Source organism: Vanacampus margaritifer, chromosome 6 (genome assembly GCF_051991255.1).
Source record: "Vanacampus margaritifer isolate UIUO_Vmar chromosome 6, RoL_Vmar_1.0, whole genome shotgun sequence".
Taxonomy (NCBI): Eukaryota; Metazoa; Chordata; class Actinopteri; order Syngnathiformes; family Syngnathidae; genus Vanacampus; species Vanacampus margaritifer.
The window spans coordinates 8271155-8284642 of record NC_135437.1 but is presented as its reverse complement, the minus strand read 5'-3'; the positions used below and the strand labels follow the sequence as shown (position 1 = coordinate 8284642).

Here is a 13488-nt window from a genome sequence, read left to right as displayed (position 1 = left end):
CTCATCAAATTGTACACACTATAATATAATAATAATATCAAATAAAAAATTGATATTTTCAACTGTACAGTGTAACGTTGTTTTAATGCGATTGACATAATAAGTCCACTAGAGGGCTCTTGTCACTGCTCTATCAACAACAGCCATTCAGCCATTAATTTTCTATACAGCACTGTAACGTCACTCAGCTCAACCAAACAATGTTTACCGTAATAGAGCAATTAAAAAAAGAACAATGCTTTAAAGTAATTTAACACATTGCAAGAGAGCTGCCACAAATACAACTCAAATAAATTATAGGAAAATTAATTTAAATAAATCCATTCATTCATTTTCTGTGCCGGGGTACACAGAGGACCGGTTGCCAGACAGTCATAGTAAACAATAAATGGATAAATTAATAGTAGGAAGTTTCAAAAAACAATATTTACACGTAATATTATTTATATTTCTAATCAATGCTATGGATTTATAAAGTGAGTAATTCAACAAAGTGAATTGTTGTTTTATGCAGAAGACGCCTTCAAACTAATACAAAAAGTAGAACCTCCAAAAATTGGGAGGTCGAAAACTTCAAATGATGTATTTTGTGAAGAATTTTAGGATCAATTTCTTGTACTTTGTACCTGTAATGAGTCGAATCGATATAGTGAGGTAAAAGTGCAGTTCTGGAGAATTCCAAGTGCTGTACAGGTACTACGTATGACGTGTGCTTAATGACAGCGCCCTCACATGGTGCAGCCATGTCAGTGCTGTAGGCGGAAGTGCTGGGTTTTTTTTTGTTTGTTTTTTTAAATCGCGCTGAACTATTCAACTAATCGTTTTAAAATGTAGTTCTGTTTGTTGACACTGGGTTGGTGCCACTATATGCCAAAAAATGAACTTCAATGTAAATATTACATCCCGCTACAACTATGTAAGGAAAATACAACGTTTTTAATTCAAGATCAACTCTGGGGCCGGAAGTACGTAACACTGAACCATCTAATTTCCGCAAAACTGCCTCCGAGTCCTTTTGACATTTCGGTGTTTCTCGTTGCTAGCATCGACTAAACACCAGTCTCGTATTGTGGTTGAGTTAATTGTTTTATGTCAGAATGACTGAATATGACTGAAGTGTCTCTAGCAGTCTAACGTATTGGATTTCACATCCTTGGCTATTTGGTTAGCCCTGACGTGGTGTTAGCTACCTTTGCTACTTAGTGCTAGTCTAGGCTAGGGTCGCAAAGTAGTTTTACACCTTACTGTTTACCACACAATCGCCACACAGTTGACTCATTTTTGCTAATAAGACATACGTGGCGTTTACAAAACGCCAAATTCAGCGTTACAGCTGTGTGAGCTGTTGGCAGAAAAAACAACTTCGTCCGGAGTTTTGCTCCTCAAAAAGGACAGCTGACGCTATATGCTGCTAAAATGATGGATTTTGACAACGTGCTGTCAATCGCTACTCAAAACCAGGGCGTCGGCAGTGTACAGGTAAGTAAAATGATCACATATATTGTCTTTTAATTTCGAATAAAAGTTGGGGTTAGTGTCCGATCGCGTGGGCACACAAATGCCAAGCTGGCATATCCGAATGATGCATTTAACAAACATGCGGCTAACAGTCATCTCTCATAGCATGTTTATGGTGGCTCTAAATGCGGATTAAAATAGCATTAGATTGCCGTGGTTACCTGTGCAAATTAATACGAATTTGTTGTAATACTAGTGAAACTGAACAAAGTTGACTAACTACGATAAGTACATAAACTGTTCCATGATGTCACTCATGAACTGACTTAACGAAGTAACATTTACGCTATTATTTATTGAAATATATATGTGTATATATAAACAGACCCTAGGGAGTCTATGCTTACGTTACCGACAATAAATCATTATTTAACAAAAATAAACACAGCATCACCAATGCTCATCGTACATCTTATTTTTAAACATTACCTGTTTTACGAGAATTTGAGGGCATATTTTCCACAACAATGTTGGCTGTATTCCAAATTACGTTAGTCATGTGCAGCGTTTGTAGGCTACTGTAAAGTCCCACTGTAGCCATTTGAAAATGTGCTTGTCACCACCACTGTGGCCCTGTTTACTTCTGATGTTATCCATCAATTTGTTGGTTAAGATTCATTCAACTTGATAATAACTGAATGCAGGAGGCATCATATAATGACATTTATAGGCTTTTGTAGTTGTAATAGTAGCGTTTGAGGGCAAGCATAAATCTGCAATGAAAAACTGTTGGACCCTCTGTGAGATGTCTGTATGTTGATTTTGGGAGTAATAACGGCTCTTAAAATTATTACAAGTTAAGCTGTTTCAGATGCACAAAACAAAACGAAACAAGAAAAAAGAAACAATTTAAATTTGGACTGAACTTTATAGGATGAGAATGTAGTGGCACCATTAGTGATGTAGTAATTCACATTGCTGACTTTCACTTGACTTCAACTATCTCAGTGATGAAAGCCTGCTTTGTCTTTTCATGTCAAATGTTGAATGCAGAAAAATCTCTTGACATGTTTTTTGTTATCTTCTTTTCTACAGAAAAGATACAGTTTACAAGCTGCCCCCCCTAAGAAGGACCCCAAGTCAAAAGGGGTCAATCCTGCTGCTGTGCAGGCTCTCCTGAATAAGCGACACAATATGGCCAGACTGAAAGGTAACAAATACATATTGTTTTGCATGCATAATGAAATGCTTCTACAATTATATTTATATTTGGTTTCAGAAAGTGAAATGAAGAAGCAGAAGGAGGATCTTCTGGCAAAAAGGGTTGAGCTGAAGTCTGACCGTAAAGCAAGAGCTATGGCTTCTAGAACGAAAGACAATTTCAGAGGTTACAATGGCATCCCTGTGGTGGACGTTCCAAAGAAGAGGAGGTCAAAGCAGGAAATGGAGATGGAAAAAAGAGAGAATGGAGAAAAATTTAGAAATTACTCAGTTGACCCAGAGGATGATGAAGACAATTATGAGTATGAGCAGACAGATTCTGAGCCCGATCAAGATCCAGAGCCTCTAAGACACGGCAAGAACTCAAGTTTTGGTGCAAGCAGTGGTAGCTCCAGAGCCTCCCCTAAAAAACCTAGCGGTGTTCCTAAGCCTCCTCCTTGCATGAACTTTGCAGACTTGCTCAAATTGGCTGAGAAGAAGCAGCACGAACCGGTCGAGCTCAAAGCAAAGGTAGTGAAGGAGGAAAGGCTCCACACAGCTGAAGAGTTAAAGGAGTTAGAGATGGAACGCAAAGCGAAGAACCGCAACAAAGACTTGAAGACAGAGAGGGAACACAAGCCTCTGTCTAGTTCTAGTACTGTAAGAAAAAACATGTCTGAGAAAGAGCCAAAGAATTGTAAACCACAAAAGAGTTTATCAGAAAGGCCAAATCAGTCCAATGGGGTAATGAAAAAGTCTGGAGCAACACCTGGCAAGGTCACCACTGGTGAGAGAGAAAGACCCAACATCCCCGTTTCTTCAAAAGCCGCCGCCACTTCTCAAGTTTCAGCCAAGCAAGTCCCAAAGCCTTCATCTAGTCATGCATACGCCATTTCAAGTGACCTTCGATTAAAAAAAGATAGCACTTTATCTGTTCAAGGAAGATCTTCAGGCATGCCTCAGTCCAAGCCTCAGGGTACGCCTGTCAGAGAACTCAAGTCTTCAAATAGCAACCCACAAAAAAACAGACCTACTCAGGGTAGCTCAGCAAAACAGGAGCGTCCAGTTTTAGGAAAGGGAGAACCACCAAGGTTTGGAAGCAATCCTGCAGTGAAATCAAGTTCTAATTCCATGGTCAGACCTTCATCAAGTGGCTGTCCGAAAGAAGGGAACCGACCACAGGCAAGACCAGGGGTAACAGCGCAGCCAAAGGCTAGTGCTAGTGGCTTACAGGGTCAACCTGCGGGGAGAGGGGGCCGGCAACCAGGTTTGGGACAGGGTCAATCCTCAAGCGGACGGCCAGGGATCGGACCGGGTCGAGGTCCTGGCGGCGGACCAGGGATCGGACCGGGTCGAGGTCCTGGCGGAGGACCAGGAGTGGGACCGGGTCGAGGTCCTGGCGGAGGACCAGGGGTGGGACCGGGTCGAGGTCGTGGCGGAGGACCAGGGATGGGACCGGGTCGAGGTCCTGGCGGAGGACCAGGGATCGGACCGGGTCAAGGTCCTGGCGGAGGACCCCCGCCCAACAGGCAACCCTTAGGCAGCTTTGGTTCCGGACCTGGGAGACCCAAGTGCACCGTGGTGTCCGAGACCATCTCATCAAAAAACTTCAACGGAGCCAGACCTGGACTTCCTCCTCGACCAGGGATGCCACAAAGACCTGGCATGACCCCCAGACCAGGAGGGCCAACCAGACCTCTGAATAGACCACCAGGTAAAATATAATACACAGTGCAGTACAGTACAGTTACATTACATATTGCTCTCTTACACACGGTTACTCTCTTACACACTCTTTACAGTTTGTAGTTTGAAAACTTGTAAAAAGGATAAACAAAGTGAGTTGGTGTCGAGTGAAGCAGTATTGCGCCATCAACGTCCCGAAACAGTCACCATGACTCGTCCAGCTGAATGCTGACTTTTGCAATTCGTTGTCTTTGGGCTGGTAGAGTGGCGCCATTCCATGGGTGCTCTTTTGGACTCAGACTCAAAATGGTGATCATTATACACTTGAGAAAAGGTGGTTTATGTTGAATAATTTAGCTATTGAATACAATCTTTTATGTATGTATATGAGAGATGCCTTCATGGCCCTCTTGTTTTTAGTTGCTTTGCCTCGTCTTTTGTCATCTTATACGCAATGACGAATTCCTTTTAGGGGTTGGCTTTTATTTTTTGTAGATTTTTTTTTAGCAGCAGGGCACTCTGCAATCGCTATCTGTAACAGGAAAAATGAAAATAGGCAAGAGAGAGGACAAGCACTTTGAGAAAATGATAGCTACAGTTGAATGAAAACTCTTACCAAGAAAACCGTTTGAAAGCAACTAGGCTGGCGGCTGCAAAGAAATGCCCGACCATTCTTCTTAAGTGCTTGCAAATATACAAATATGAATATGAATCGACCGTTGGGTCCCTTTGACCCAACTGGTGTTCAGTAAAGATACGTTTCGTAATCCTGCAGTATCAGAGACACAAACACTAGGATGCTGGAGCAAATTGACCTTTTTTGTCCTCACACTAGAAGAGCAGAGTTTATATGAGGCTACAGAGCAGGAATAATTTTCTAAAGCTATCCCTTGAAGTACACTGTACTTTCAACTTCCACTGAAATATTAGGAATATATATATATATATATATATATATATATATATATATATATAATGTGTAACAAAGATAATCAGCCTGCTTTCATGAAAAAATACAGAAATCAGAAATTACTGTTGAGAAGTTGAAATTCCGAGGATTTGGACAATTTTAAACTAAAGATGGTCTCTAAATGATTAATCAGTTATCAAAATAATTGTCAAATAATTTGATAATCAATTGTTGATTATTCAATTAATTGTTGCACCTCTATGTGTGAGGGCATGCTTTGAAGACATTTAAATGAACTAAAAAAAAATCTAGCCCTTCTATGTTCTATGTGTATAATCAATTGGATGCACAGTAAGATGCATTTCTAGTTACATCAGTAAATACTGTTTTTTACTGTTATCTAGGTACAACACTACCACCCATTACTATAGCATACAAGAGAAAATATGAAGAGGAAGACGAATATGACTCTGAAATGGATGACTTTATTGATGATGGAGATGACGAGCAGGCGGAGGTTTCCAAACACATCAAGGAAATTTTTGGATATGACCGAAACAAGTAAGGGTTGCTAATATACTTCTACCTTTTACTATCAAGTCAGTGAATGATTGTTTTTTTTTTATTCTAACCAACCTACACAGATACAAAGACGAAAGTGATTATGCTCTCAAATTCATGGAGAGCAGCTGGCGAGATATGCAGAAAGAAGAAGCAAGGAGGTAAATATAAATGATTACCTTGATTTCACAATTTCCAGATATTTTGTGTCTTTTGAGCTTGCTAATGTTTTTTCTTCCCTTGCCTATGTTAGTCTGAAAATGGCTGTGCAGGAAGATTTGGAGGAGGAGAAAAAAGAGCAAGAGGAGATGAAAAGGATGAATGCCAAGAGGAAAAAATGAAATGAAACACTTGAAATGGCCAGCAACAGGACAATGTGATTTCATGTAAAGCACAGTGGCACATACATGAATTTTATGGGACCCTTGTTTGGTTGTTTTCACTTTTCGCCCCATGTTTTCACAAACATTGAAAGAAGTGATACATGACATTGAAACAGAAAGGACCTTGGAGGATACATGATTTTGTTTGAAGTCGATTGAAGAAATAACCTTTACGAGCAAAATATGCACATATATTTCTGCTGTTAGATGCAAGTGACATTTTCCCTTCTTTCTCCCCGTTATTTATTTCCTTTCAATCAAGAAGATAATCTAATTTTCTGAACAGGTGTATAATGTTTCACATGAATTTGGATTATAATTACACAAATCGTGTAATTTGTGCTTCTTTGTAAAATACTTTGAAACAAATGTCTGTCTCGTAGGGTTGTGTCTTTATGGAATTTGCTGTGCAATAATGTAGTGTAGTGATAAGCATGCATTCCCCCCAGCCATTTTCAAGGTTCAGGGTTTTGATTTGAATATCTCAACTCAACTGTATTTATATAGCACTTTCAAAATAACCACCATGCCGAATATCATACTGAGTCAAAAGCCACAGATAAAATGAGTTTATCAAAACGAGTTTAGAAAATGGGGACAGAGCAGAAGGGGGTTTAGCGAGAGAACATTCCGAAGACACAGAGCGGAATATACACGGAGCCGTGTGGAGGACATTTGAACACAAATTCAGAGTAGAAATTACAATTACATTATCTTTCTTACTAAAACACACCGTATTTATCAATAGACAAAGTATTTTTGTTCCTCTCGGGCCACCGTACTTGATTAGGAAAAGCGAGAGGCGGGGCCTGTTTGTACCTTAGTTACTTGGGAAAGTTTGCGGAAGTTTGTGCAGTTTGTCTGGAAGAACGAACCGAGAGTGAGCGCCGTCAAATTAGCTTTCCATAGATGGACCTTCGCTCGGAGAAAATACAGCGGGTCATATCCAAGGTAAGTTAATGTTACAATAAAAAATATGAGACTTTGATATTAAAACAGTGAGGAAGAACGTAAATGACTCGGCCGGCTAGCACAGCGTGCTAACACAAGCTGGTCACTGTCAGCTGTCAACTCGCTCGACCAGCTCCGTGACTCAGTCGTTCCTAAATTAACACGGAAGCGTTGAATCATTTTGAACACTAAATGTGTTTATTAGATTATGTATTTTTAATGATATATGTTAAATAAAAGTGATTCGTCTAACTTTTATTTCAATGGTGAAGTCTTGTAATTGGTAAATGTCAATAGAGCACTTGTACTGCATTACATCAGAAATAAAACTAAACTAATTTAACATACAAGTAGAGCGATTTATTGAACTATTTTTTTTAGACCAAGAAACATCACGTGGCTATATAGCCTAAAGTGAGGTTAAGCCTTTTCCATGACCAGACTTTTTCTTTTTTTGGTGTACAGTACTTGCCTTTCATCAATTTCACACTTTAAATTCGCACAAATTTCGAATCTTCAGCTAATCGAATGTGTTTTGACTGTAAATGGAATAGAACCTACAAGTTCGGTGTGGGAGACGACCACCCTATCCATTACGCCATGCTGCCCCGCCTGAGCCATGCTGGAGGAAACCCACACAAACACTAGAATAAACAAGATTTCATTTGATAAGAGACAATAGGAGTAATGAATAATTTCAACAAAACGTGATTAATCTGTATGTCATATCTAAATTGAATGGATCAGCTGTCCAACTGCATATCTGTTTCATTTCAGTACAAGTTCCATGATGTTGCTATTGAGGAGTTGGACAAAATTGAGAACACCTTCCCTGGGATGATCCCTTCTGTAGGCAAATATAGTGAGTTTTGTGTATCTGCACAATTCCCTCTCGCCCACACACATACAACAACCACATTGTCTCACTAACTTCTGTCACAAATTGTAGCATTCAACGATGGCTCCCAGAAAGAGCTCCTGAAATTGAATGGCAACCTTCCAGTCAAGTATGAAGGTAAGACTTTTATATGGTAGCATTTGGTTGACAACAATGCCATGTGATGAAGGACTCTGATGTCTTTTACTCTCAAAGGACGCTCCTACAACTTCCCCATTCAGTTGTGGCTGATGGACTCCTTTCCAGTCACCCCTCCCATTTGCCTCTTAAAGCCCACACCAGACATGATAATCAGGGAGGGCAAACACGTGGACGCCCGAGGACGCATTTACCTTCCCGTGTTGCACAACTGGGATCACGTATGTTGTTCATCTCGTTTGTAAATGTTCAGTGTCGCTTGCTCTCATGAGTCGTTCCCCGTGTTGCAGCCCAAGTCGTCAGTGGTGTATCTTCTGGAGGAGATGATTTCCAAGTTTCAAGAGGATCCTCCCCTGTCCGCTAACACCCAAGGACAGAAAGATCCACAGGAGCTCCTGGCATTTGTCAACAATCTCCGGATCAATGAGAGTACGTACGTATTTTCAAGTGCTCTGCTTGTGCTCAGCCTTTGCCATTTAACAGCCTTTACCTTTTTCAATTGCAGGTAGCGTCAGACACCACGATCACCCGGCCCACAAAGTCTCTGTTATTGGAGGAGGGGATTTAGGAATGGCTGCAGTGATGAGCATTTTGGCAAAGGTTTGCAACTTGTAATAAAGTATTGTGCATAAGATTTATTCCTTGAACAGTGAAAGACTTTCAGAAACTCAATAGTTCATGAATAATTAGTTGTTTTTTTTATTGTGTCACTACACGTGCTACTTCAAAATTGGTCTATTTGTCCTGCTACATAAGAAGAGACAGGCATGGACTCAAGAGCTTTGTAATGCTGCAGTACCCAACAAAAAAGTAATTGGTACCCATTTATGCCCAGGGATTTATTTCACCCACTTGTAACATTGTTTCCTATAGAACGGCTCTCATATTCGTGGGTCAATTTGACCCGTTATTTAAAAAAATATATAATAAGTCAGAAACAGTAAACATGTACTTAAGCCAATATAATTACTACTTTAAAAATTTACAAACTTTACAATGGATCAATCTGACCGGAGACTTAACAGTAATAACACTATGGCGATTCTCAGACAGCGATTGGCTCACAAGCGGTCCAGGAGGAAGCCCGTCTCAAATCCGCTGGGACGTCATCCAGCTCACCCGAGACCATAGTGAGGATAAGTAGAGTAGAAAACTAACAGATGCTTATCAGTATTACTGAGATGTAAAAGTGTTGTTGGCTGCACGTTTGGAAGCACAGACCAACGCCTACTACAGGCCAAAGTGGCGTTATAGGATGCAGGATCACCTAAAATTGGACCAAGGTTATTATAGTTAATGAAATGAATACAACTAAAATTGGAAACATATTTTTACTAATGGAATAAAAATGAAAATGCTTTTTTAAAAAAAACTGAAAACATTTGATGAAAAAATGATGAAAACTCGCCACAAATTGAGAAAAATAAATATCTTTGTCAATTAATTTAATATATGTATGGAATTTGTTTTAAGTTTTTTTTTTTTAACCATGTTGAATTTTTAATTTGCCAACAAACCAAATAAACATTTTCATTCACTTTCATACATTAGAAATTGGGTTGATTTTATGATTTTTTTTTTATGATTTTCGCCTTGAAGTGACGTCGCTCCTAGGCGACAAATTGTATCCATCTATCAAGCCAATTTGACTGTAACTCCCAGATAACAGAAAATATTCTGTGTGGAAACAAATCCACTTCAATTTGGGATTGAAAGCCACACCATCCTAGCTTTACTTTAGATCAGGAGTGTCAAACTCATATTAGCTCAGGGGCCGCATGGAGGAAACTATATTACCAAGTGGGCCAGATCGGTAATAATGGTATATAACTTAAAAACAATTGCCGTCAATAATATGCAGATTTTCGCTATTTGTGGGTCAGCCCTAAATTATGGAGCTCAACTGTAATCATATAGTTTCAAAAAAACAAGACGGATGCAAATGTAACATGGCAACATGTAACTGTATGAGTTCCAGACGTGTTAAATCTACCTGTTCTGCATAAATATTGTTCCCAGAATTCATTGTGTGGCGCGGTTAATGAAGTTATAAGGATGTTAATCCTTGTCATATGTGTTTATGTTACCAGTAATTTAATTTGTGTCTTATTTAACACGTTTATGTCGGTCTATGATTAAAATTATTTTTTTTTAACAAACTGTAATTTCAGATTGTGTGTAAAATAATGACATCCAGGACAATTCAATGTACAAGTTGCATTGCTCATCTGAGGACTGCTTGTGAAATTACAAATTTATATGTTTTTGTGACCAGCTGATTAATTGGTCCGAGATTACAAATGTTTTTTTAGCTTTACAAAATTGATTTGCGGGCCTGATCCGGCCCGCGGGCCTTATGCTTGACACGCCTGCTTTAGATGCTAGCGTTGCAATTCATCTAACTTAGAAAACTTAGCCGTACTTTGCACTGCACTTACTGTACTTGAAAGTGTGCGGATGATTATGCAATGGGGTAGATGCCACGGACTTCCAACTTCCGGGTTTCACACATCAGCGTCGTTTCCGGCCACTGATGGCCGCGTTCCAACATTCGCACCCCACCCCTGTGCCCCCTAACTCTTTAAATGCTTCAGACAACTGAGTCAGACACACTACACCCTCGCACCCGTCGACGGGAACGCGCAACTGAGGGGCACAAAGGCGGAAGCGAAAGAACTGGGACGCGGCCCACACGTTGCAAACAGGAAACGGAAACAAAGCTGATGTGTGAAAACCAGGAAGTCGGAAGTCCCGCCTCCTCCGTGGCATATACCCCATACCTTTGATTTTTTTGTCAGCGGTTCTGAGGTTTGTTGTTCATATACAATATAGTCATAATCGCAAAGTGATAACGAGGATGTTATGAGAGTCATCATTGTCTGTCTGTCATTTGAATTGATTCTCAGCCTTGTATAGAAAATTTACCTTTTCTTTTGTTCTCCCTCAGTGTCAAGTCGATAAGCTTGTCTTCATTGACGTTGCTGAGAGTTCCACTAAAGGGGGCAGCACAGATCTGGAGATATTCAGGCTGCCAAAGGTGGAAGTGTCCAAAGGTATTTATAGTCGTTCTTAATGCAGCCACACAAAACGTACACACTCAACCTGGTAGGCAAAATATGGCCAAGAGTCCTGTAATTCATTCAAATAATATTTCTTTTTACCTCATCCATAAACAACCTGGCCCATTGTTTCTGTTTTAAACATCCTGCACCAAAACATTTGATTCAATTACGTGGTGGAATTTTGCAGGCGAGGAATTCCCCACATTCCTCATCTGCTCGGTGCTTTCCGTCGACAACACAGCAGACACTTTTGACATTTCCACTCCACTCTTGTCAGATTTGAATGCCTCCAAGGGCTCCAATGTCATTGTGGTGACCGCCAACGCGTGGAGCGGCGACCAGTCGTACGTAAGCGTGGTCCAGACCAACGTCGACTTGTTCAGAGGGATCATTCCAACGTTGGCGCGTCTCAGTCCTGGCGTTGTCATGATCATCGCTTCCCAGCCAGGTATTAAATCAAGGCTTTTGTGGACAAAAGTATTGGGACGTAAGCAAATTATTTTCCAAGTGACTATTATTGCGTTTGTGCCTCGTCTCCAGTGGACGTGATGACGCACGTTGCATGGAGACAGAGCGGCCTGCCTCCAACACATGTCATCGGGGCGGGCTGCAATCTGGACTCGGAGCGTCTCGGTCACATTCTGGATATTTCCTTAAACACGCACAAACAGGCTTGGGTCATTGGCGAGCATTCGGACAACAAAGGTGAATGTCAAACATTCTGTGGACCGTTTCCATGGTCTGATTTTATTTTTTATTTTTTTCACTTGTATTGGCTTCACCAGTTAGTTTTGTACTGCTTCCTATTGATACTAACTTGTCAGCACCTTGTCACACAACAGTGCCTGTGATGAGTAACAATGAGCCGGGCTCCCAAAAGCCGCTGGAAGTCTCAGGATCGAGCGCCACCAAACCAATCCTCAGCAGGTAAAGTCCAGCACAGGATTCACCAAAGAACTTTGGAATATGGAGTTGAATAGTTGCCGTGTCCCTCCAGAGCGTTTGATATCATGAAGAATCGAGGTCAGCGCTCATGGTCTGTTGGTTTATCTGTTGCTGACATCACAAACAGCATCCTGACAGATAGGAATAAAGTCCACTCCATCACCACACTTGCCCAGGTGACACGTCATCAGAGAAACATATATTGGGAACTCTGTTTTATCATCAAGTTCTCTGAACCCTTTAAATACCTTTTTTGGGTAAACATAACCTTAAGAAGTTGGTGTTTAATGGCTGATTGATCTGTGCTGTTTGTTTAGGGCTGGGGCGGCGTAGGCGCGGAGGTGTTCTTCAGCTTGCCGTGCCTCCTGGGCTCAAGCGGTTCCATGCGTCTGGCTGGTGTGTCACTGGGGAAGGAGGAAGACTCCAAACTGAAGGAGAGCATCAGCTCGCTCACTAACATCATGAGTCAGCTGAGGATATGAAGAATGGGGATTCCGCCACAGATGGACTGACGCCATGTTACTGACACCCGTTACGTGTGATGGTTAACAGGCTTGACAAGTTTGAATGTGTGGACAAGCTGTCTTTAACCGTCCTGTTTGTCATTTGTCTTGATCTTGTATATTGACTATGAGTGGGAAATAAATCACATATTTTTACAAATTCTATATTTATACTATAAACACATGGAGATATATTGTCAAAGAAATTATAGTTTGTTACATCTTACACTAAGTTATGAATATATATACACATTGAATGCAAAAAATTTCTATACTTTTGGGAAGCTGCATTTCTGCTTAAGAACATTTTGAAGGGTTTGTATGTTTGATGTGATTTTTTTTTTCCCCCAACCAGTGTTACTTTTTGGGGTACAAGTCATTGGGTGAAGTGCAAACAGGGTACTTGTGTTTTGTTTTTGTAATAAGTAAGAATTTGAGATAGCTGGAACACAAGGACACTAACATTTATATGCCTGTGGGAGTGCAATAAACCAAATAATTAACCAGGTGTCTAAGAAGGAAGAAAATGTGCAATTTCTTTTTTTATGAAATGTATTGCTATCCAACAAAAAGCATACTGTACATCCCGAATTCCCACCCAGTAAATGTAAAGTTTGCGCCTCTGTTTGATTGATGATCTTCAGTTCACAGGCTTATTTATGTGCCTTTCACGCTGGGCTAAGCTCCAGCTCCCTACAAATCTCAACAAGCTGAGCCAAAAAGAAAATTAATAAAAAATAGTTTTCATTTCATTTGGAGCAATGGTACTGTGATTTTCGTTGTACATTGATCA

General features: G+C 40.4%; 2 protein-coding genes across 2 annotated transcripts; both read left to right on the top strand.

The window, feature by feature from the left end:
• Positions 1-945: 945 nt before the first annotated feature.
• spty2d1 (SPT2 chromatin protein domain containing 1) lies at positions 946-6567 on the top strand. The gene is made up of 6 exons (XM_077569022.1): positions 946-1479; positions 2554-2668; positions 2738-4372; positions 5659-5815; positions 5899-5976; positions 6069-6567. The coding sequence occupies exons 1-6, from the start codon at positions 1417-1419 to the stop codon at positions 6154-6156; spliced, it is 2136 nt and encodes a 711-aa protein (XP_077425148.1). The 5' UTR covers positions 946-1416; the 3' UTR covers positions 6157-6567.
• Positions 6568-6862: 295 nt separating this feature from the next.
• Positions 6863-13453, top strand: uevld (UEV and lactate/malate dehyrogenase domains). Its single transcript, XM_077569023.1, has 12 exons — positions 6863-7149; positions 7927-8011; positions 8099-8164; positions 8243-8406; positions 8476-8614; positions 8691-8785; positions 11133-11238; positions 11525-11695; positions 11788-11952; positions 12090-12174; positions 12245-12368; positions 12510-13453. The coding sequence occupies exons 1-12, from the start codon at positions 7108-7110 to the stop codon at positions 12672-12674; spliced, it is 1407 nt and encodes a 468-aa protein (XP_077425149.1). The 5' UTR covers positions 6863-7107; the 3' UTR covers positions 12675-13453.
• Positions 13454-13488: the final 35 nt, after the last annotated feature.

Coding starts and splice junctions, on each gene's coding strand:
- spty2d1 (XM_077569022.1), top strand. CDS start 1,417: ATGATGGATTTTGACAACGTGCTGTCAATCGCTACTCAAAACCAGGGC. Junction 4,373..5,658: donor ACCTCTGAATAGACCACCAG/GTAAAATATAAT, acceptor ACTGTTATCTAG/GTACAACACTACCACCCATT. Junction 5,816..5,898: donor TTTGGATATGACCGAAACAA/GTAAGGGTTGCT, acceptor CAACCTACACAG/ATACAAAGACGAAAGTGATT.
- uevld (XM_077569023.1), top strand. CDS start 7,108: ATGGACCTTCGCTCGGAGAAAATACAGCGGGTCATATCCAAG. Junction 8,786..11,132: donor TGATGAGCATTTTGGCAAAG/GTTTGCAACTTG, acceptor GTTCTCCCTCAG/TGTCAAGTCGATAAGCTTGT. Junction 12,369..12,509: donor CCATCACCACACTTGCCCAG/GTGACACGTCAT, acceptor CTGTTTGTTTAG/GGCTGGGGCGGCGTAGGCGC.